Source organism: Balaenoptera acutorostrata, chromosome 6 (assembly GCF_949987535.1).
Source record: "Balaenoptera acutorostrata chromosome 6, mBalAcu1.1, whole genome shotgun sequence".
NCBI classification, from domain to species: Eukaryota; Metazoa; Chordata; class Mammalia; order Artiodactyla; family Balaenopteridae; genus Balaenoptera; species Balaenoptera acutorostrata.
Window position 1 is genome coordinate 42,441,978 of NC_080069.1, and position 24,912 is coordinate 42,466,889.

Consider the following 24,912-nt stretch of genomic DNA (forward strand, 5'->3'; position numbering starts at 1 on the left):
TATGCCCAGTAGTGGGGATTGCTGGGTCATATGGTAATTCTATGTTTAGTTTCTTAAGGAACCGCCATACTGTTCTCCGTAGTGGCTGTATCAATTTACATTCCCACCAACAGTGCAAGAGGGTTCCCTTTTCTCCACAGCCTCTCCAGCTTTTGTTGTTTGTAGATTTTCTGATGATGCCCATTCTAACTGGTGTGAGGTGATACCTCATTGTAGTTTTGATTTGCATTTCTTTAATAGTTAGTGATCTTGAGCAGCTTTTCATATGCCTCTTGGCCATCTGGATGTCTTCTTTGGAGAAATGTCTATTTAGGTCTTCTGCCCATTTTTTTTTTTTTTAAAGGAATTCCTTTATTTTTATTTTTTATTTATTTATTTATTTATTTTTGGCTATGTTGGGTCTTCATTTCTGTGCAAGGACTTTCTCTAGTTGCGGCGAGCAGGGGCCACTCTTCATTGCGGTGCATGGGCCTCTCAATATCGCGGCCTCTCTTGTTGCAGAGCACAAGCTCCAGACGCACAGGCTCAGTAGTTGTGGCTCACAGGCCTAGTTGCTCCGCAGCATGTGGGATCTTCCCAGACCAGGGCTTGAACCCGTGTCCCCTGCATTGGCAGGCAGATTCTCAACCACTGCGCCACCAGGGAAGCACTGCCCATTTTTTGATTGGGTTGTTTGTTTTTTTTAATATTGAGCCTCATGAGCTGTTTATATATTTTGGAGATTAATCCTTTGTCTGTTGATTCATTTGCAAATATTTTCTCCCATTCTAAAGGTTGTCTTTTCGTCTTGTTTATAGTTTCCCTTGCTGTGCAAAAGCTTTTAAGTTTCATTAGGTCCCATTTGTTTATTTTTGTTTTTATTTCCATTACTCTAGGAGGTGGGTCAAAAAAGATCTTGCTGTGATTTATGTCACTGGGTGTTCTTCCTATGTTTTCCTCTAAAAGTTTTACAGTGTCCGGTCTTACATTTAGGTCTTTGACTCATTTTGAGTTTATTTTTGTGTATGATGTTAGAGAGTGCTCTAATTTCATTCTTTTACATGTAGCTGTCCAGTTTTCCCAGCACCACTTATTGAAGAGACTGTCTTTTCTCCACTGTGTATCCCTGCCTCCTTTGTCATAGATTAGTTGACCATAGGTGCGTGTGTTTATCTCTGGGCTTTCTATCCTGTTCCACTGATCTGTGTTTCTGTTTTTGTGCCTGTTACTGTTTTGTTGCCTTGATTACTGTAGCTTTGCAGTATAGTCTGAAGTCAGGGAGTCTGATTCTTCCAGCTCCATTTTTTTTCCCTCAAGATTGCTTTGGCTATTCAGGGTCTCCATACACATTTAAGATTTTTTTGTTCTAGTTCTGTAAAAAAATGCCATTGGTAATTTGATAGGGATTGCATTGAATCTGTAGATTGCTTTGGGTAGTATAGTCATTTCCACAATATTTATTCTTCCAATCCAAGAACATGGTATATCTCTCCATCTGTTTCAAGATACAAACCTTTCTAAGAATTTGTCCATTTCTTCCAGGTTGTTCATTTTATTGGCATAGGGTTGCTTGTAGTAGTCTCTTATGATGCTTTGTATTTCTGTGGTGTCTGTTGTAACATCTCCTTTTTCATTTCTAATTTTATTGATTTGAGTCCTCTCTGTTTTTTTCTTGATGAGTCTGGCTAAAGGTTTATCAATTTTGTTTATCTTCTCAAAGAACCAGCTTTTACTTTTATTGATCTTTGCTATTGTTTTCTTTGTTTCTATTTCATTTATTTCTGCTCTGATCTTTATGATCTTTTTCCTTTTACTAACTTTGGGTTTTGTTTGTTCTTCTTTCTCTAGTTGCTTTAGTTGTAAGGTTAGATTGTTTACTTGAGATTTTTCTTGTTTCTTGAGATAGGATTGTATCGCTATAAACTTCCCTCTTAGAACTGCTTTTGCTGCATCCCATAGGTTTTGGATTGTCATGTTTTCGTTGTCATTTGTCTCTAGGTATTTTTTTATTTCCTCTTTGATTTCTTCAGTGATCTCTTGGTTATTTAGTAACGTATAGTTTAGCCTCCATGTGTTTGTGTTATGTTTTTTTTCCCCTGTAATTTATTTCTAATCTCATAGCACTGTGGTTGGAGAAGATCCTTGATACAATTTAAATTTTCTTAAATTTACTGAGGCTTGATTTGTGACCCAAGATGTGATCTATCCTGGAAAATGTTCTGTGTGCACTTGAGAAGAAAGTGTAATCTGCTGTTTTTGGATGGAATGTCCTATAAATATCAATTAAATCTATCTGGTCTATTGTGTCATTTAAAGCTTGTGTTTCCTTATTAATTTTCTGTCTGGATGATCTGTCCATTGGTGTAAGTAAGGTGTTAAAGTCCCCCACTATTATTGTGTTACTGTCGATTTCCTCTTTTAGAGCTGTTAGCAGTTTCCTTATGTATTGAGGTGCTCCTATGTTGGGTGCATATATATTTATAATTGTTATATCTTCTTCTTGGATTGATCCCTTGATCTTTATGGAGTGTCCTTCCTTGTCTCTTGTAACATTCTTTATTTTAAAGTCTATTTTATCTGATACAAGCATTGCTGCTCCAGCTTTCTTTTGATTTCCATTTGCATGGGATATCTTTTTCCATCCCCTCACTTTCAGTCTGTATGTGTCCCTAGGTCTGAAGTGGGTCCCTTGTAGACAGCATATATATGGGTCTTGTTTTTGTATCCATTCAGCGAGTCTGTGTCTTTTGGTTGGAGTATTTAATCCATTTACATTCAAGGTGATTATCAATATGTATGTTCCTATTACCATTTTCTTAATTGTTTTGGGTTTGTAGGCCCTTTTTTTTTTTGTAGGCCCTTTTCTTCTCTTGTGTTTCCCTCTTAGAGAAGTTCCTTTAGCATTTGTTGTAGAGCTGGTTTGGTGGTGCTGAATTCTCTTAGCTTTTGCTTGTCTGTAAAGCTTTTGATTTCTCCATCAATCTGAATGATGTCCTTGCCAGGTAGTGTAATCTTGGTTATAGGTTTTTCCCTTTCATTACTTTAAATATATCATGTCACTCTCTTCTGGCTTGTAGAATTTCTGCTGAGAAATCAGCTGTTAACCTTATGGGGGTTCCCTTGTATGTTATTTGTCCTTCTTCCCTTGTTGCTTTTAATAATTTTTCTTTGTCTTTAATTTTTGTCAATTTGATTACTCTGTGTCTTGGTGTGTTTCTCCTTGGGTGTATCCTTCCTGGGACTCTCTGTGCTTCCTGGACTTGTGTGGCCGTTTCCTTTCTCATGTTAGGGAAATTTTCGACTATAATCTCTTCAAATATTTTCTCGGGTCCTTTCTCTCTCTCTTCTCCTTCTGAGACCCCTATAATGCGAATGTTGGTGCATTTAATGTTGCCCCAGAAGTCTCTTAGGCTGTCTTCATTTCTTTTCATTCTTTTTTCTTTATTCTGTTCTGTGGCAGTGAATTCCATCAGTCTGTCTTCCAGGTCACTTATCCATTCTTCTGTCTCAGTTATTCTGCTATTGATTCCTTCAAGTGTATTTTTCATTTCAGTTATTGTGTTGTTCATCTCTGTTTGTTTGTTCTTTAATTCTTCTAGGTGTTTGTTCTTAAATCTTCTAGGTCTTTGTTAATCATTTCTTGCATCTTCTCGATCTTTGCCTCCATTCTTTTTCTGAGGTCCTGGATCATCTTCACTCTCATTATTGTGAATTCTTTTTCTGGAAGGTTGCCTATCTCCACTTCATTTAGTTGTTTTTCTGGGGTTTTATCTTGTTCCTTCATCTGGTACATAGTCCTCTGCCTTTTCATTTTGTCTGTCTTTCTGTGAATGTGGTTTCTGTTCCACAGGCTGCAGGATTGTAGTTCTTCTTGCTTCTGCTGTCTGCCCTCTGGTGGATGAGGCTATCTAAGGGGCTTGTTTGGTATTAGGATTCTTCAGAAGTGTTCCATTTCTCATCCTTGTGGGCACATGGTGGAATTTCATTTCCCTCTCCTCGTAAAGTTAGGCAAGATTTTTAACTTGCTTTGGCTGATGAGCTGAAGTGACATATTTTTTTTATTGAAGTATAGTTGATTTACAATATTGTGTTAGTTTCTGCTGTACAGCAAAGTGATTCAGCTATATATATATATATTTTTTTTTTAGATTCTTTTCCATTATAGTTCATTACAAGATATTGAATATAGTTTCCTGTGCTATACAGTAGGACCTTGTTTATCTATCTTATATATAGTAGTTTGTATCTGCCAGTCCCAAACTCCTAACTTATCTCTTCCTGCCCTTTCCGCTTTGGTAACCATAAATTTGTTTTCTATGTCTGTGAGCCTGTTTCTGTTTTGTAAACAAGATCATTTGTATAACTTTTTAAGGGTCCACCTACAAGTAATATCATATGATATTTGTCTTTCTCTGACTTACTTCACTTGGTATGATAATCTCTAGGTCCACCAATGTTTTTGCAAATGGCATTATTTTATTCTGTTTTATGGCTGAGTAATATTCCAGTGTGTGTGTATGTGTGTGTGTGTGTGTGTGTGTATACATATATATATATACACATACATATATATATATATATATATATATATATATATATATATACACGTATATATATACCCCATATGGAAGTGACATGTTGCCAAGCATGTATGGGATTCACCACATTCCCTTCCCACTACTCTGGTGATTGTTGAAGCTGTTGTCAAGAGGAATTCATCATTTGGAGTCCTTAAGCTATGATGAGAAAAGCCCTCGCCTACCAATCAACATTGGCTGTGTATTATAGGTGAGAAGTAAACCTTTGTCCTATTAGCCCACTGACATGTTGTAATTGTTTGTTACTGCAGCTTAACCTAGCCTATCCTGACTGATACATCTTGGCTCCAACTCTTGATTTTAAGTCTCAGTTCCAACAGTAATTCATGTTATTTCATTTTTAACCTCTCTGAGCCTCAGTTCCCCCATTTCTGAAATGAAGTGTTTGGATCAGATTCTCTCTACAGTACCTTCCAACTCCAACAGTCTCTAATTCTTCCTCTTGTAAATGAATGTGTTGCTCCTTTTAATAATTTTGGTCTTTTTTTTTTGGACTGAGAGGCTGGAGTTAAAACCTGAATTTTGCCATTTACTTGCTGTGTGTCTTTGGGCAAGTTACTCAGTCATTCTGAGCTGTATCTTCCTTTCCTAGAAAATGGAAAAGCAGCTAGCTCCTGGGACTCATGTGGATTAAACCGGATGACTAGTTGAGGTAATTTATAGAGCGTGGCCCAAAGTGCCAGGCACTCAGGTGTTTCTAAGCAAATACCTGCCGATTCCAATCTCAGAAGAGGAGGTGTTGCTAGCATCTCCTCTCCTGATGATGGGGCTCAGGGAGACCAAGAGGCACAGAGGGTCTGGCCTATCACAACACTTGTTAGAGAAACAAATGTTGAAGATCATAGGATAGACTAAGGGAAAAAAGAGGTGTTAAGTGAAGATGTACTTAAATTCTGGAAGTATTGATTAATGAAGACAGCTTGAAAGCCCTTTGCTTAAAATCTTGTCTCAGCTACTGGAGTGGAGTTTGCTTAAAACTGTACTTTTCCCCTTTGGAAGTTTAAATAATGAAAGAGAAGATCTTTATGTTCACTTTGAGTTTGAATAGTTACAAGATTATTTTGTTGAATTTATTTCCTTAGTCTGTCTCCTGAGTTGCAGTTTTTATGTTCATGTCCCCTGAGGTGGTCTGCTGGTTTCCTCCTTCCCTCCCTCCTCCCTCCCCAACCCTTTCCTTCTTCCTTTTTAAATTAATAAACTTTATGTTTTAGAGTAGTTTTAGGTTTACAGAAAATCTGAGCAGAAAGTAGAGTTCCTATATAATCACCACCCCCACCCCCAGTTTCCCTTATTACTAACATCTTGCATTAATTAGTGTGGTACATTTGTTAAATTGATGGACCAATAGTGATACATTATCATTATCAACTAAATTCCATAGTTTATATTAGGGTTCCACTTTGTGTTATACAGTTCTACGGATTTTGACAAATATATTGTGTCATATATCCACCATTAAAGTGTCATACAGAATAGTTTCACTGCCCTAAAATTGTGTGTTTCACCTATTCACTCCCCTTCCCACTGCAGTAGCCACTGATCTTTTTACTGTCTATATAGTTTTGCCTTTTCCAGAATGTCATTTGTATGCAATATAATAGGGAGCCTTTTCACACTAGCTTCATTCACTTAAAAATATGCATTTAAGATTCCTTCATTTTTCATGGCGTAAAAGCTAATTTCTTTTTATCACTGAATAATATCCTATTATATGGATGTACCAGTTTGTTTATCCATTTACCTATTGAAGGACATCTTGGTTGCTTCCAATTTTTGGCAGTTATGAATAAAGCTGCTATAAACACTTGTGTACACGTTTTTGTGTGGACATAAGTTTTTGACTCATTTGGGTAAATACCTAGGAGCAAAATTACTGGATTGAGCTTACGTTTAACTTTGTAAGAAATAGCCAAACTGTCTTTAAAAGTGGCTGTACCATTTTATATTTCCACCAGGAGTGAATGAGAGTTCCTGTTGCTCCACATTCTTGTCAGCATTTGGTGTCGTCAGTGTTTTGGATTTTAGCCACCTAATAGGTGTGCGGTGGTATTGCATTGTTGTTTTAATTTGCAAGTCCCTAATGACGTACAATGTGGAGCATCTTTTCATGTGTTATTTGCCGTCTGTTTATCTTCTTTGGTGAAGTGTCTGTTAAGATCTTTTGCCCACTTTTAAATTGAGTTGTTTGTATCATATTGCTGAATTATAAGAGTGCTTTGTATATTTTTGGATACAAGTCCTTTGTCAGATATGTGTTTTGCAAACACTTTCTCTAAGTCTGTGGCTTATTTTTTCATTCTCTTAACAGTTTCTTTTGCATAGCAGATGTTTTAAATTTTAATGAAGGCCAACTTATCAATTTTTTCTGTCACAGATCATGCTTTTTGGATTGTGTCTAAAAAGCCATTACAAACTCAGGTCACGTAGATTTTGTCCTGTGTTTCCTTCTAGAGGTTTTATAGTTTTGTGGTTTACATTTAGGTCTATAATCCATTTTGAGTTAATTTTTGTGAAGGATGTAAGGTCTTTGTCCAGATTCTTTTTTTTTTTTGCATGTGTATTTCTAGTTGTTCAGCACCATTTGTTGAAAAGACTGTCCTTTCTCAATTGAATTGTCTTTGCTCCTTTGTCAAAGATTAGTTGACTTTATTTGTATGGGACTATTTCTGGGCTGTCTTGGTGTGGGCTCTCAATTCTGGTTTTTGCTTTATTTGTCAATTCTCCTGCCAGTACCACACTGTCTTGATCACTGAAACTTTGTAGTTAGTCTTGGAGTTGGGTAGTGTCAGTCCTCTGACTTTGTTCTTCACCAATATTGTGCTGGCTATTCTGGATCTTTTCATCTTTCTGTAATAATATTAGAATCAGACTGTTGATATACACAAAGTAACTGCTGAGATTTTGATTGGGCTTGCATTGAATTTGTAGATCAAGTTGGGAGGAACTGACATCTTGACAATACTGAGTCTTATCTACATTAACATGGAATATCTCTCCATTTAGTTAGATCTTCTTTTGTTTCTTTCATCTGAATTTTGTAGGTTTCCTCACATAGATTTTGTACACATTTGTACCTAAGTATTTAACGGTTTTGGTGCTAATGTAAGTGGTTTTAATTTCAACTTCCAATTGTTCTTTGCTAATATATAGGAAAACAATTCACTTTTGTATATTTAGCTTTGTATCCTGCAACCTTGCTATAATCACTTATTAGTTCCAGGAAATTTTTTTTTTGTCTATTCTTTTGGATTTTCTACATAGATGATCACTTAATCTTCAAATAAAGACAGTTTTATTCCTTCCTTCCCAATCTTTTATTTCCTTCTTATCTTACTGCATTAACTAGAACTTTCAGCATGTTGTCAAATAGAAGTAGTGAGAGGGGACATCCTTGCCTTGTTCTCGATCTTAGTGAAGAAGCATCCGGTTTCTCACCATTGAGTACGATGTTAGCTGTAGGTTTAAAGCATCTAGTTTTTCTCCATTAAGTATGATGTTAGCTATAAGATGTCCTTTATCAAGTTAAGGATCTTATTTCTTTTTAATCATTGGCTATAATAACCAAATCAAGCAGACCTGGGTTTAAATACTGACTCTGCTACTTTCTAGTTGTGTTGACCTTGAGTAAGTTAATTAGGCTCTCTGAGCCTTTGAGTCCTCAGCGTGAGATCTTTTTAAAAAAACACTTTTCAAAATTGTGGAAAGGTTTGGAGTTGGAAAACCCTAAAATTATTCAGAGGTGAGTGCCTTCAAGAATTGGGCTTGGCAATGGCACTACACCCTGATATAGGAAGAAGAATAAAAAATGCGGAAGGAAGAACCTTTTGAGTACTGAGCAGTGGCAGAAATTGCTAAGAACAGCTGACACGTCAAATATGATTCCCCAAACATTGGGATGGATCTGTGTGCCAGTTGGAATAGAAACGGCCCTCTGATTGAGCACAGACACACAAGCCATCCTTTAGGATGAAAGCTGTGGAACACTGGAGAGGTAACCAAGGTGGAAAACACCCAGAAGAAAAACAAAGAGATGGAAACATTACTTATTCCAAACCACTCTGCCTGCTTAGTCATATGACACTCCTTCAGAAGACACCACTCAGGACTCAGGCAATGGATTGGCCAACCCATTCTGGCTGCTTTACCTTCTGTGGATGCACTGTTTCTTTGTCTTTCTTCCATAGGGCCCCTTTATCTTCCCCAGCCTTGATACTACTAAGCCTCTAGCTGTGAGGATGGCAGTCTATTTCTGTCTCCTCAGAGTGTGTACAGGCTACCATAGAACTGAGATGGGCAGTTGGTTTTGACTTGCTACCAAAGACCCTGGTGGGTCTAGGTGACCACTTGTGTCTTGCCTGTATTTTTTTAGCCAGATACTTTCAGGAAATTATTGGTTTTTCCCCCCAGTAAATATCTGGCTTTGGTAGTTGTTTTGCTATTTTCTAGCTTTTCGGTCACTGCTACAGTCATAACCATGCCTTCCCTTCCCCCACCTTATGAATATGTATTGTCCACAAAAATGCCTTTAATTGATCTAGCCTATATTTTCCTAATTATCTTAGCCGTAATATACTGATTATTACTATAAAGCAGATGTGTATTCAGAATTAGGTGCTCCAGCTTCTTGAAACCTTGGTTTTACCTTTCATACATCTGAAAATATTTGAATAACACAAATCAAAACAACTTTTAATTTCTGTGTGAGAACCACAGATTGAACCATGAGAGATCCCGCTATTCTTCTTTTCCTTTACATTTCTCCCCATTTTAAAAGCTTTAATATTACTTCTTTCCTCACTGTCTGAGGATGATGCAATTTTCTGAATATATTTCACAGCCAAATATTAAATACCAGTTACTGGCTGCAATGGGAAGGAACAATTAACAAAGTGAAATATCACTTGCTATTTAAATTCCAATTATAAAAGCTAATTTCTTTCTAAAGAGATGCTCTGTTTTGGTTAAAGCTGTGGTACCCACCATAAGAAAAAGTATGAATTTACATAAATATGCTTGAATTTTTTAAGCACAGATATAAACAGAGCATTTTTATATTATTCAATCAAGCCATAATCTTTCTTAAATTAACAAATGCTTATTCTTCACAATAGAAGCAGAACTACTTAGTTTGCCAGTTTCTCATTACTATTATTTGTTCATCTGCCAATGAAGGTGAATGGATTGAGGCCCTTAATTCATGCAAGAAATGCAACCACCTGTCCCTAAAAGACATGCTCCTGGCAGCAAAATGAGTATTCAATTGCTGTTTCAGGCCTTATAATTGTCTAGAGGCCCCACTTGGAGTTTCTAGGTATCCAGATGGGAATTGGATTCTTCCTTCCCAGGTAGAAGACTTAGCAGAGACTGACAAGTCTGCTCTTCTTAGATGTGCATCCATGGGGACTGCCCCTTTTTAAGAGCAACTCCTGCAAGCATAGAGTGTCAAACAAAAGGGCCCTTTGAACAAGAACCTCACAACCTTTATTACTAAAAAACTAGGTCTGGCAGCAGCCCCACTTCTGTTTGTCAGAGAGGGTTCCTGGGGGCACAGTACCAGCCCCAAAATGAACTGTTTCCAGCGTCCTGGTCGGTGCTCTCATTCTTCAGACCATTGCCTGCTCCCCTCATCTCAGTGATCCTCCCTGAAGTCTGGTCTGTGTTGGACCCTTCTTCCCTCAAAGGTCCTAGGATTTCAGTGGCTGGATGGCCTCAGAGGGCAACTCAAAGCTGTGTCCACTGAGGACTTTTTCTGGCTGTGAGGGTGCTTCTGAGCAGTTCCAAGGAAAACTCTTACAAGGAACCCTTTTGAAAGCCTCTAGTTTGCCTCAGGTCAGGGTTGTAAACTCAAATTTCTCTGGGGATCAGGGAAGTGGAAGATGTGGAAGATGATAGAACGGATGCAAGACCCCCAACTCCCCCCACCCCCACCGCCAGAAGGGGCAGCCAATCCTGAGCTCAGCAGACCTTCATGGCCTAGTTTCCAGACCCTCCGCCTTTTCAAGAGCAGCCATCATCCAGATTTCATGTGCAGTCTCCCAATTTAAAGATACAAAAACACCGTGCTGGCCAAATAGAACCTGTCGGTAGATGGACTTAGCTCTCTGGTTCATTAGTCAATAACCTCTAATTGTGTTTCACACCAGCACTATCGTCCTCTCTGTGCTCTCCTACTTGGCCTGAGGCACTGGTTTACCCTCTCTCCAGAGTCAACATTTTGGGTGCAACTAGCAGAAAAATCAACTTGTACTGGCTGAAAAAACAAGGAATTTTGTTGGCATCCCTGGAAGTTCACACTTAGGGTGAGCTTCATGATTGATAATCTGGAAACACAAGCTCCACTTTCCTTGTAAATATTTTGGCTCCACCCAGTGATACCTTCATCCCCAAGCTGGTTTCAAAATGGCTGCAGCAGTTCAAGGCCTCACGCCTTTCTGTCACATCGTTCAGAGAGAACAGAAAGTCTCTTCCATAAGCTCTTTCAGAAGAGTAAACAAGAGCCGTCCCAGAAAACATGGTCAATTGCTCCTCATGTCTCATTGGCCTAAACTAGGTCATGTGTCCTTTCCTGAGCCAATCAGGCAAGAGGGATGAGATTACCCTTATACCAGCTGAGCTTGAGCCCTGGAGGTAAGGGTGGGTTATAGTTTCCTGAGGCTTATGGGCTTTGCGTCTACCTGTGTGTATATGTATGTATTAGGTGTGTGCACACATATGTGCGTACTTGAACAAAATCTGGGTTCTATTAGGAAAGACAAAGGTGTGTATGGATGCTGGGCAATTAACCAATGACGTCTATGATAATGTGGTTTGTATTTTATAAAACTGCGTCTCTCTAGGTCTGGTGTGGTGGTTGATAACCCAGTGCTTCTTCCTGCCAATGTCCAAATTCTAGTAATTGGGGCACTTGATACTGTTCCCAAATCCTCATGTTGTTGTTTTTCTTCTGTCTCCACATAGAGAATAGGGGTCAGATAGGCAAATTGAGTTCCTACAACTGCTTGGGCACTGTGTTGGACCTGAGTTTGACACACTTACAAACAAACTTAACTTTTCTGAGTCCATTTAAAAAATCTGTAACATGGGGAGGACATGAATTACCTCAGTGTGTTATCCAGAGGTTAAATGCAAGTATGTAACACAGTTCTTGGTGTACAGTGTTTAATATATAGTAATTATCATTATTATGTTGAAACCTTCATTCCTGAAGTTACCTTTTCAAACTCTAAGTGTTGGTTTATAGCAGCACATTAAGTATTTTGGAGGTTGGTACTCTTTTCCTCATTTAACCAATATGTAAAAGGTATCAAAATGTCTTGAATATATATATATGTATATGTATATACGTATGTATAACTGAATCACTTTGCTGTACACCTGAAACTAACACAACAATATAAATCAGCTATATTTCAATAAAAGTTTTTAAAATTTTTACATAAAAAAGGAATACTTCCAGCTAAACAAACAAACATCTTGACCTAGAGTTTTAATAATTAAGGATTAAAATCTGCCATACTTTTTCATTGAAGACAAGCCATGGCTGACTTAGCCAGTTGATTTTGCTTGTTCTTTTTCTTTAAGCACAAATTTATTGTTATTTTAACTTTGCCATTGAACCAGGGAGTTGAAGTAAATCCATCACCAGCAGTTGGCTGCAAGAGGAGTTAAGCAAAAATAATGAGTTCTTTGTCTCTTTGTTCACTTTTTCACCCACAGAGGCCAGTTCTGGGAGGTCAACACTATTCCTCTTAACTTCTTTGTATCTTGATCTATGAAACTGGAGACAAAGATTTAAGATTACGATAATTCTTAATATTATTAATAATGACATCTTACATTGGTATAGGGCTTTGCAGTTTGCAAGAATGCTTTCACATTTTACAAACCACAGGGTTTTAAGGTCTGTGAGATTATAAATTGTGTTTTGCTCACTATTTTTCTCTAATTCCTATCCCAATGCCTGCTGTATAATAGATGATTAACAAATATGTGAATGAGCCTCAAAATAATCTGGTGGGGTAGATTTGGAAGTTATCATTGTTATTCCCCTTTCATACAAGAAGCAACTAAGCCTCAGAGATTTCATGACTTGCTTAGGGCTTTCTAATACATGCTTTGGGGTGGGGAGGAGAGATGGGATTTTCTGAAAAATAGTCTGGTTTGTGATTACAAAAATTAGTTTCCTTTCCAGTCTGTGGGAGAGAACGCTAAGAGAATGTGGGATTATTGCAAGGAGTTCAGGGATCCACACGCATACCAAGAATGTCCACAAAAACTGGACAAAGAAGATGGAGAGAGGGCCTAGCCCCCTTCATACTTTGAGGTTTCTGGGGTAAAGAAATCCCAAACCAAACCCTCAAACATGGCAGCCCAGTTTAGATCAGCACATCAAACTGTCTGTGGTGAGAAACTAAAACTAGATCTTGTTCCCCCAATCTGATTTGGACTAATACTTGTAGAAAACACAATAAAATAAATTACTCTTAATTTCTCCACTTATGGAAGACTGGTAACAAAGATTTTACATTCTAGCACTGTCCACAGACCACACCTTGGCTAGATTGGTTTAGATTTTTAACACATTAAAAATATTACAACTATATTTACAATATTTTAATATAGTCTTTATAAAAATATCAATTCACAGTGTACTGTAGGTGGTGAGAGCCAGTATTGGGACACCAGTTTAACTATGGTGAACAAATTATTCTTTCAACCCTGAGATTGTATAACCTCATTTAGAGATGGCATCAAAAGTCTATATTTCTGGAATCTAAAAAAAAAAGAAAAAAGAAAGGTTATGAAGAACCTAGGGGCAGGATGGGAATAAAGACGCAGACCTACTAGAGAATGGACTTGAGGACATGGGGAGGGGGAAGGGTAAGCTGGGACAAAGAGAGAGGCATGGACATATATACACTACCAAACGTAAAATAGATAGCTAGTTGGAAGCAGCCACGTAGCACAGGGAGATCATCTTGGTGCTTTGTGACCACCTAGAGGGGTGGGATAGGGAGGGTGGGAGGGAGGGAGACACAAGAGGGAAGAGATATGGGGATATATGTATATGTATAACTGATTCACTTTGTTATAAAGCAGAAACTAACACACCATTGTAAAGCAATTATACTCCAATAAAGATGTTAAAAAAAAAAAAGTCTATATTTCAGGCACTTTCTTGAGGCATAACATCCAGCTGACTCCTGTAGGAGGCCCTGCTCACACATTTGTGCCCTATTGTTTTCCACACGTGTGAAATGCTATTGTGATTAATAAAACACAACTTGGGTAATAGCTCTAAGGAAGTTATATTAGCTATTTGATTTTTCTTCCCTCTTCAGTTGGTACTGGAAATATAACTAATATCTTGTCGGAGAATCAACAAAATTTTGACATTAAAAAGAAGTCCTTATACTTGAAATCTTTGGTTAGCACTTCTCTGTGTAGACCTTGATGGATTAGGGTGAAAGTTGGCTAATTGTACTAAGTTTGAGGAGTCTCTAACACGAGGACTGTGTTGTTTTACCTGAGGCTCGCTGTTAGTTTCCAGAACCCAGGTTTTTCATGAGAGAAAGCAGTGCCCCATTTATTCATTTGATCACACTCAGTGTGCCAGGTACTGGCTTAGGTAGCAACTTAGGGTGTGAACAATGGCCTCTGCCCTCAGAAACACCAGGAGGAAGTGAGTGGAGGGTTTGGGTTAGTTCAACAGAGTTCCAGCAGTGGGAGGTAGGGGGAAGAACCAGTGCTCACCCCCAAGCTCCTTCCCTGAAGTGAGACGTGTGAGGCTGGCAGCTGGACTTCTGCACCCTCACATAACATACCTGAACAAACTCTTCCAACTCTTGGTACTGGGCCTGGGTGGCCTTTTGTTTAGTGCAAGAGCTGGGCTTAACGCACAGAAATGATAATGATAGGTACTTACATGACTTAAGAACATTGTCCAGCTCTCCAGGCAGGAGTGGAACAGAGCAGAACATGAGGCTGTAAACTGGCTTCCTTGGCATGAAGCAGCGACATAGCTCGAGATGATGAGGTTGGCTGGCAGCCTGCAGATTCAGGGGCAGTTTGTGTTCTGTAGACTGGAAAAACCTTTGATTTTTCTGAGTTGAGGAATGGACAATTCTCAAGGGAAAATGGACATTTTTCCTAGTGGGCTCTGGAGACAGGTATAATTTTTGCACTTTTCCCATGCTGGGAAAATTCCTCTAGACCAATGCTTCTCAAACTTGCATGAGCATGTGAATAACTGAGGGAAATGCAGGTTAGGTTAGGTTGGTCTGGGACAGTGCCTGAAATTCTGTGTTTCCAACAAGCTCCCTCCCGGGTGATGCTGAATTTGCTACAGTATTGCTGAACTGAGGGTGGTGCTCTGAGGAGCAGAGACCTGGAACCCACCTGGGGGCCTGGACCCATGGGAACTCACCTCACCTGCTTTTGCTGAAGGCATTGATCCCTGTTTCAGACGCAGTTGTATTATCCAGTCACTACATTGTCTGCTGTGCTCTTTCCTTCTCTCAAGGATCTTAGGTAGTCTGAGATATTGCTGTAGAGAATATATTGGTTGCTGTGTTTAATCATTTAAAAAAATAATCTTTGTTGTGCTTCGGAGTACTACATCTTCTTCAGGGCACAGTAGCTGTCATACACAATCAAGGTCCCACGTCATTACAAGGCATTGCCTTAACCCACATGTCTTGTTGGGGGTAGTCCACCATAGTAAATTCTGCTTTGGAGAGCTTGGCAATCCAATCATAAAATGATGAACTCATGTGTTATGTTCAGTGATTTGATCCTGCAGCAGCCTCTAAGATGGATGGGTTGCAGAATAAATCTATGAAAGGAACTATATCCATTGATTATATTCTGGGCATTGAATTTAGCTGTCATCAGATATAGCTTGTCGTTTGAGCCTTCTGGGTTAAAAACAATTACAGAAATCTAAAAACAAGTTCCATTTTGATGTTTTGTTCCTTGTGAGCTACGTCAAATGGGTTCTTTTATAAAGAAAGTAAAGGTTCAAAACTCATCCAAAATTACACTCAAAAGTGATTTCAGGAAAATGGAGGCTTCATATCACAGTATGTGCTTATAAGCCCCAGTCCTTTGTTCAGTGTGGTACATCCCAGGCCAGTGAATGACTTTTTCATCAACTTCCCAAGCTGGTGGTAGTGGTTTCTAAAGAAAAGATAATCACATAGCATAGACCAAACTGATCTTCCAAAATTATTTTTAGTGGATTGGAAGAGTGGCTTCACTTAATGTCTCTGATTTCTTCATTTATTTTTGTAGGTCACATTCCATCCCTAAAACATTCCATGGGTCTGTCAGCAACTTTGATTGAAGCAGAAAGTTATCAAATGTCCTGATGAGGGCTTGGAAGGGTCTTTGCTCTTAAGGAGTTTTGTTGTAATGGTATTTATCTTAATCAGATTTGGCTAATACTTCTCTTACTCATAGAGTTTTAGAAGGAAAAATAATCTAGTGAACTTAGAAATCTAGTCCAACCAACTCATTTTACTGATGTGGAAACAGCTGGGGAGTTTGCTCAAGGTCACCCAGACCTGTCTCTGAATCCCAGTCCTGGACTCCCCGCCCCAGTCTACCTCAGTGCCTTTCTGTGTTGATTTATGGGTGTGATATGGAGGCTGTGAGGCCTGAGGCAGCAAGTTTTCCACCTTTCCTGCTGGGAGTTGGGGTGTTCTATCTGATACATTCATTGCATTTCCATACCATCCAGACCCTGTGTTCTAGCAGAGTCACAGTAGATTAACCAATGTTCCAAAGAGGCAAAGTGGCATGGAACCTGGATTCTGTAGCCTGGTGACCTGGGTCAAATCCTACTTTGCTCCGTACATGTTGTGTGACTTTGGGTAAGCCACTGAGCCTCTCTTCAGATATAAAATGGGGACCTTCCTTGCAGGATTGTTGTGAGGACTGAATGAGCAGTTAAAGCAAGCAGCCAGGTGCATTGTATTTGGAATTGTGTGTGGTTTTACAAACTGTGGATGTCTACTAGGTATTGAGTTGTGAAATCAGTGTTCTGAATCATAAATAGCATTAGAAAAATTAAATGGCATACACTAGGATAAAATAGAACATAGTAGAGTGTGTTGCACCTAGGCAGGGTATTGTTTGGTATCCTTTTGGTTCCCCTTTTTGGTGTTCCTTTGGTTTTGTGTGTGTGTGCGTGTGTGTGTAATGGCTCACAGTATAAAATGAATTTCTCACTGTGGATTGCAGTTAAGAGTTTGGAAGCTCGTGCTCCAGAGAGCAGGGTGAGTGAATTCATCTGTCTTTGCACAGACCTATTGGAGTGAATGAGGCACATTTTAGACATGAATGTACAAGGCAAACTCTGGCTGAAACATAAATGTGCTTCCTTTGCAGAGGGAGACCAAAGGGCAGTTTCTTATTGACCACATCTGCAACTACTACAGCTTGCTGGAGAAGGACTACTTTGGCATTCGTTTTGTGGACCCAGAGAAGCAGCGGGTAAGAGCTGACAACTATCTGGACCCATTTGGGGGGGGGTCACTCAGGCTTTGGGGTGCTGAATAGGTTCTTCTCAGAGCAGTTGTGGTGCACTTGTTCTCATGGTTATTGATCACATGAAACTCACCAGCCTGGGTATGTGTGTGCGCACGCACACGTGTGTGTGCGTGTGATTGTGTATAAGAATCTGGCACTGTTCTCACTGGACTGAATGAGACAGGGGGAAGGGAAACTTAACATTAGGGCTTTCCAGAAAGCTACTCCCACCTGGTTGAAGAGAGAACGTTCTTGTGCCCTTTGAACCCAGAGTTTGCCATAGCTTCTCAAACAGTGGCTACATAAAATCTCATTATAGGGAAAATCCACCCCTCACTATAAAAAGTTATTAGTAGAGAGAGGAACAAGGGGGTGACTGTTTTAATGGCATGAGGTTTTCTTTTGGGGATGATGACAGTGTTTGAAACTTGATATAGGTGATAGATATACAACATTGTGAGTGTACTAAATGCCACTGAAGTGTACACTTTAAAAAGGTTAATTTTATGTTATGTTAATTTTACCTCATTTTTAAAAAAAGCTTTGGCAGATGATGGGTTAAGATACTTTGCAAGCTGCTCCTTGGACACCACTAAATTTGACAGCCTCCATTGTATTCCTGCTCCTGGACACACCTATCCTTCCTGGTCTCTGTTGATGCACAAGAGTGAGTGGGGGAGTCTTGGCTTTTGAGCCAGTGTACCAGCCTAAGAGTGTTCGGGTATGGCATGTGCTGAACTCACAGTGATGTGTGTCCCTCACATCAAAAGACCTCAGGAATCTCCATCCCAGCTCCTACCACCTAACGTTTCTCATTCTTCAACCCTACTGTGGGGCCCAGCTATGGATTAAAAGGCCCTGTACCTGCTCCAGCCTCTGTTTCTTACCCTGCCCTACTGACAAGCAGGGCACAGTGTGAAGGGGTTAGCTGGGGATGACTGCCTTCTTTAATTTGCTCTCCTCCTTACCAGTATCTCTGGTCAACTTCCTGTCCCCTTTTCCCCTCCTCACAACCCCACCTGGTTCTTGGTTTTGTATTTACTGACTAATACAATGAGGGAGAGACTCACAGAGTGTATTTTTGTAAAGGAGGAGGATGTTGAAGGAATAGATTAATCTTCTGAAACATGGAGAATCTTATTGACCTCTCAGTAGGACCTAATCCTCTATAAAGGGTTATAATGCAGTGGCTCAGAAGAAGGAGATTTTGGTTTCCTGTAGCACTTGAGGAAGCCTTGAATGGGCCAAGCATTTATCTGAGTGAGAGGAAGGTAGCAGGACATTGTGAGGATGTAGAGCTGACATGAGATGATGGAGGGAATTTGCGTGGTGTTTACTACTGAGTAACAGTGATTCCCAGACCTGGCCCTGCAACTAAGTCAGTTTAGGTATTTGCTAAAAATGCTTAGTGTGGACCTTATTCTAGACCTCCTGAATCAGAATTCCTGGGGCTAGGGTCAGGAAGATGTATTTTAAGACATCTTGATTCTAATTTTGATGCATCCATCCCAGCTTTGTCTCCTGACCGGTTTGGGGGACCATGGCATAAAGATGTTTATAGACAGAATTTCTTATGGCCTATGAATATATGACCCTTGTATGGAGGGAGAAACAGGCTCAAAAACATTGTTACTTACCCAAGGTCCCACAGGTAGTAAGTGATGCAGTGAGTATTTGAATTTAGAATTATGGTTCAGAGTCCCCATGGCCAAATAGACTCTGTGAACTATATTAGTCATCTAAGCACCACTGTAAATAGATTATTTTTGTGCAAAATTCTAAACAGCCCACCTGCGGAAGTAACTCTGGCTACCATTAGTTGAGCATTTATTATATGCCAGGAATTTTATCATATGATCTTTAGTGTTCCCCAAAACACTTCAAGGAAGGGGAAACTGAGGCACAGAGAGGGTCAGTGGCTTGCCTATGGCTAGTAATTATAAGAGGAAGGATGGAATCTGAACCCATACTCTTTCCATTTCATCTCTCAGATGAAAATTTGAAACATAGCCTAGACTAGGGATCTGTAAACCCTTTCCATAAAGGGCTAGATAGAAAATATTTGCAGCTTTGTAACTCAAAAAACTTCTGTTGTAATTACTCAATTATTAATTTCAAGTGGAAAGTGGCCATAGACAATACCTAAATTAATGGATGTGTCTGTGTTCCCATAAAACTTTTTTCCAGTGAAAGTATTTCACAAAAATAGGCAGTTGGCCATAGTTTGCTGACCCTTGGTCTACACAATAGCTGGATACCATTTAAATGCATAAGCCTTTTTCATTCCTCTTGACCCTCTCGTTGGGGAGATACTGGATAAAATATTAAGCAGAGTCTTTAGAATTAGAATCAGGGGTATCAATATGAACCCATGTTTTTTAATATATAAAGATAAATACAGAAATAAATATAAGGGGTGTGTGTGTGTGTGTGTGTGTGTGTGTGTGTGTGTGTGTGTGTGTATTAGTGTGGGGGGTTAGTAAGTATACATATATTTCCAAGTCCCACCTGCTGAGATGACTTAGAGGCAATGACACCACTGTAGTAATAAGTACACCTAGCCTTCAGATCTTGGTTTCAAATACTATGCTCTAATAAAAGGAAGAAGGGCTCCTTGCAGAAAAGGCTGATTCTAGGGCTGGGGTAGTGAAATCACAAGGTGAGCTTGGAGCATCTTGTGGCACCAGGAAGTAAAAAATTACTCAAAAAACAAAATGTAGGGCACTAGGAAAGGCACAGAGCCCATGTGAAAGAACTGCCAATGACCAAAACTGGAACAATTGGAGTTCAAAAACAAATGACCGTGGGCTTCCCTGGTGGCATAGTGGATAAGAATCCTCCTGCCAATGCAGGGGACACGGGTTCGAGCCCTGGTCCGGGAAATTCCCAAATGCCACGGAGCAACTAAGCCCATGCCCCACAACTACTGAGCCTGTGCTCTAGAGCCTGTGAGCCACAACTGCTGAGCCCGTGTGCCACAGCTACTGAAGCCTGTGTGCCTGGAGCCTGTGCTCTGCAACAAGAGAAGCCACTGCAACGAGAAGCCTGTGCACCGCAATGAAGAGTAGCCTCCACTCGCTGCAACTAGAGAAAGCCCATGCACAGCAACAAAGACCCAATGCAGCCAAAAATTAATTAATTAATTAATTTTAAAGAAACAAATAACAATAGCATTGGATTATAATCCATAGAATGAAATAAATATCCATGAGACTATACTGATATAAATAAATAACTGCATAAATAAATAAAAGGGGGAGAAGAGGCAGCTCTTCCTTACAGAAGAATTCCAATTAATTAATGTAGGGGGAATGAGAGAAATAGAAATCTACCATTAGAGTGCCAAAATAATAATTGTTGTGGGCAAGATCAATCAATGAATGCTAAAATTAATGGGCAACAGTTTGAGGAGAAGCAGGATATTTGCACAGTCTCAAGGAAGTCCCCTGTCATTTGTTTTTGAACTCCAATTGTTCCAGTTTTGGCCATTGGCAGTTCTTTCACATCGGCTCTGTGCCTTTCCTAGTGCCCTACATTTTGTTTTTTGAGTAATTTTTTACTTCCTGGTGCCTGGTTACCTCCAAGCTCCATGCTTCCCTTCTGCCCCAAGCCCGGTATTTTTTTTAAAATTTTTTTGTTTGTTTGTTTGTTTTAGTTTTGGCTGCGTTGGGTCTTCGTTGCTGTGTGCGGGCTTTCTCTAGTTGTGGGGAGCAGGGGCTACTCTTTGTTGCGGTCTGCAGGCTTCTTGTTTCAGTGGCTTCTCTTGTTGTGGAGCACAGGCTGTAGGCACATGGGCTTCAGTAGTTGTGGCACGTGGGCTCAGTAGTTGTGGCTCACAGGCTCTAGAGCGCAGGCTCAGTAGTTGTGGCACACGGGCTTAGTTGCTCCGTGGCATTTGGGAATTTCCCGGACCAGGGCTCGAACCCGTGTCCCCTGCATTGGCAGGAGGATTCTTAACCACTGCGCCACCAGGGAAGCCCGAGCCTGGTATTTTTAAATTATTGATACAAGGGGAAAAAGAATAACTTTATAGTGGAAAGACTTGGCGGACACCACTTTAACCAAGCGATCAGTGTTAATATCAACAATAAAAAGAAATACCAATGTCATGGACTCCCCAATACCATGCACTGAGAAGGGCACTCTCTCTCTGTGGTATTCTTCACAACAATGCATAACCTCATTCAAATCTGGAGGGAACATCAGACAAATAAAAGGGAGAGACATTCTCCAAAACAACTTACCAGTACTCTTCAAAACTGTTCAGGTCATGAAGGACAAGAAAAGATTGGGGAACTCTCACAGATTAGAGAGATGCATCAACTAAGGTAATAAGGAATCCTGGATTGGACGCTGGAACAGAGAAAAGTGTAGTAGTTGGGAAAACTGGTGAATTCCAGATTAAGTCTGTAGTTTAGTTAATAGTATTGGGTTAATATTAGTTTCTTAATTTTGATAATTGCTCTATGGCTATATAAGATGCTAATACTAAGGTAGATGAGTAGTTATGCTATTTTTGCAACTTTTCTGTATGTCTAAAATTATTTTTTTAACTTAAGCTTCTGGGTTGATATGCTTCATTTTTCTTTATATTTTGACTTGGTTCACCTTAATTTTTAGTGTCCAGGCTCAGGTAGTAGATTAGTGGAAAAAATAAGGGCCGCTCCAAAACAAAACCATCTTCTCTGATGTATTCATTAAATTGCTTAGAGGGCTGCCTGAATAGTTCTGTTTTCCCCTGCAATATAGCCGTTATAGCCTTTTGATTTTGAAGATACAGTATGAGTGTAACTTCCACATGGATTGCAAAGTAGTTGCTATACAAAACTGTATGGACTTTGTGCTCAGAAAGAGGCTTAGACTTTGTACTCATAAAGATGCTTGGACTTTGTACTCAGAAGGATGCAAATTAAATCCCATCTCTGCTGGGTAGTAAGCTGTGTGATCTTGACTAAGTTATTGAGCTTCTCTGAGTCTTTGTCCTGATTGTTAATATAGATAACAGTACCTACATGTAAGGTTAATATGGGAATTAGAGATAAGCTATGTAAATGCTTAACAATGGTATATATGGAGTACATGTTATGTGTTATTTTTATTATTAATTGTTATTATTACTTTTACTATGTATTAGCTAGGTCTAGGTGAGACAACTGCAGGAGGATATACAGCCATGATTGGCAAGTCTAAAACCTATAAATGTTCACAATAACTTCTTTTAAAGGCAGGATAGCCATTATTATGATCTTTGGGGAGAGAAGAGGGAGGAAGTGAACCTTGGGTAATTATTGGGTTGGCCAAAAAGTTCATTTGGGTTTTTCCATGGAAAACCCCCAAAAAACCTGAATGAACTTTTTGGCTAACCCAATTTTAAAAAAGGGCTCAAAGACACAACAGTATGCTGATATGAGAGTTTTAAGCAGAGATTAATTGACAAGCATTGGTTTATTTTTTGTTTTTGTTTTGTTTTGTTTTACCAGCTCGTATACTTTTTCTCAATGGAAAATAAAACAATGAATTATTTGGATAGAAAGCTAATCAAGAAAAAATCAAGTTAGTTAGAAAGCCTGAAGTGGAACTTACCTCTGCTGTGGGAGTTGGTGGTTTGCCTACAACTCTTCACAACTTGATTTATGGTACACCATTGTGGAATATTAAATATTTAACACTATTACATTTGGAATACCATATGTTTGACAAGATGTCTTATGCCCCATATGCTGTGAGAGTGGTGAGGACTGAGTCAGTGAATGATGACTATCTTTTGCTATTTTAATAGCGAGGGCCCAGAATTTCCATTATTTTAAAAATTTGATGTAGGATGGGACAGATTGAATACTGGTCAATAAAAGTCCTCTTGAATTTCCACCACATTTATCTTCTGAAGAACTCATATAATCTTAGTTGCCTAAGATTAGGGAAAAGCTGGGTAGTATCCTCCTCATTTTATTGGGAGAGAAGCTGGGACTACAAGTTTAGAAGACTTGGAAGAAATAATTCCAGAAGAAAAAGATCTTACTTGGCTTGTCCAGATATTTTTTATTAAATGTAGCATAATCTTTCTACCACTTCTGCTCAGGTGCTAGGGTAACTTCCCTTTGGAAAGATGAAGTTTTGAAATAATTAGTTGGGTTTCATAATTCTACTTTCTATGGCTATGGTTTGAGATGTCCACTGTCCTGGCTTCCCTTCTTATTCTTCCACACTTCCCTCTTTCCCAAACCCAGCTAAGGAAGTCACCCCCAGTGCCTTAGAACTGAGGAAGTACCCCAACCCTAGCCAGCCAGAGGAGGAATTATACCAGGACTTGGTTTATAGACTTCAGGGAGATTGAACCCAATGCTTTTGATTTTTAACTTCCCTGTCTCTAAGCATTTGTTTAACCCACTTACATGACTGTCATTGACTTTTCTAACTTAAGGGCTATTCTGACTCATACCCAAAGACAACATATTTAGTTTGGAAATCTACACCCCTGTGTCATGTGACCGCCAGACGTCCTTTCTGATAGGATGACCTGGGAAATCATGGATGCAAGGACATGCTGAATACTAATGCCTCCTCCCTCCAAATATAATTACAGCCCTGAGGTTTTTATGTTGGCATCCAGAAAGAACACGTGAGCCTGTCAGTGAGTCTTGTTAATAATGGGAAAAGACCTTGCCTATGTTAGAGCAATTTGCTTTTTCTGGAAGCAGCTTTGGGGAGGACATGGAATGGAAAAAAACAGGCCCAGTGATTTGAAGTTTCACTCTGGGGATGGTGCCAGGAAGCTAGACAGCATTATGTCCCACCAGCTGCTCCTGCTTTGAAAGGCTACTTCCTAGGGAAATTGTTTCATAGATGCTCGAAACTAGGAATGAGAGTGGTATCTGAGATCTAGGGCAACCCTGCACTAAAGTGGAGGGCTGTATTGCTGCCTCAAGTCACTGGTCATGAATTTGCTTAATAAGTCCTCTTTTACTTTTGAGTCTCAGGGGTATTAAATATTAAGAGTACTTGGATGTCTGTTTCGGGAGGGGTATGGACAAGTAACTTGGCTTTCCAGGAAAAGACTTTGGGTACTCAAATTACAAGGAACACAGCACTATCATAACAGCTTGAAAATTGGATATATTGTGTAGTGGTTCAATTGTGGTCCAAGGTATTAACACTGACAGATTTGGGGAAATTGTCATATTCTTTCAGAAGAAAGCAGAATTTGGTGTTTAACTAAAATTATTGCTCATCGTTGACTCTATCTACACCTGATGTCCTCTCCTGGGAAGGAATGGGATGCCTGATAAAGACAGGTTGCAATCTGGAAGTCACTTAGCCAATTGAGATGTTGTAATTTTAGTGGTGGGGAGGAGCAAACTCATGAACTGGTTATCTTGTTGAGGTCAAAAGGCAAACATAAGGAAGAACTTCTGGGAATATGGCAGAGTAGGAAGACCCTGAGCTCACCTTCTTCCATGTGCATACCAAAATTACAACTATTTACAGGGCAGCTATCTATGAAAACAACCTGAAGACTAGGAGAAAAGATCTTTCACAACTAAAGATACAAAGAAAGAACCATAACATGACAGGTAGGAGGGGTGGAGACACAGTATGGTCACACAGCTGGAAGGTGACCCACAAACAGGAGGATAGTCACAATTGCAGAGGTTTTATCCATGAAGTGAGGACCCTGAGCCCCACATAAGGCTGCCCAGCCTGGGGGTCTTGCACCAGGAAGATGGGCCCCCAGAACATTTGTCTTTGAAGGCAAGCAGGGCTTGCATATGGGAGAGCCAGAGGGGTGTAGGGAACAGATTCTGCT

General features: G+C 39.6%; 1 protein-coding gene across 6 annotated transcripts in view; it reads left to right on the plus strand.

The window, feature by feature from the left end:
- Positions 1-24,912, plus strand: part of FRMD3 (FERM domain containing 3) — a 381,549-nt gene that overhangs the window by 209,043 nt on the left and 147,594 nt on the right. For all 6 annotated transcript variants that reach the window (XM_057549302.1, XM_007176911.2, XM_057549305.1 and 3 more), the window contains one exon: positions 16,968-17,072. In XM_057549302.1, the coding sequence (XP_057405285.1) occupies positions 16,968-17,072 (105 nt within the window). The remainder of the gene's footprint in view (positions 1-16,967; positions 17,073-24,912) is intronic.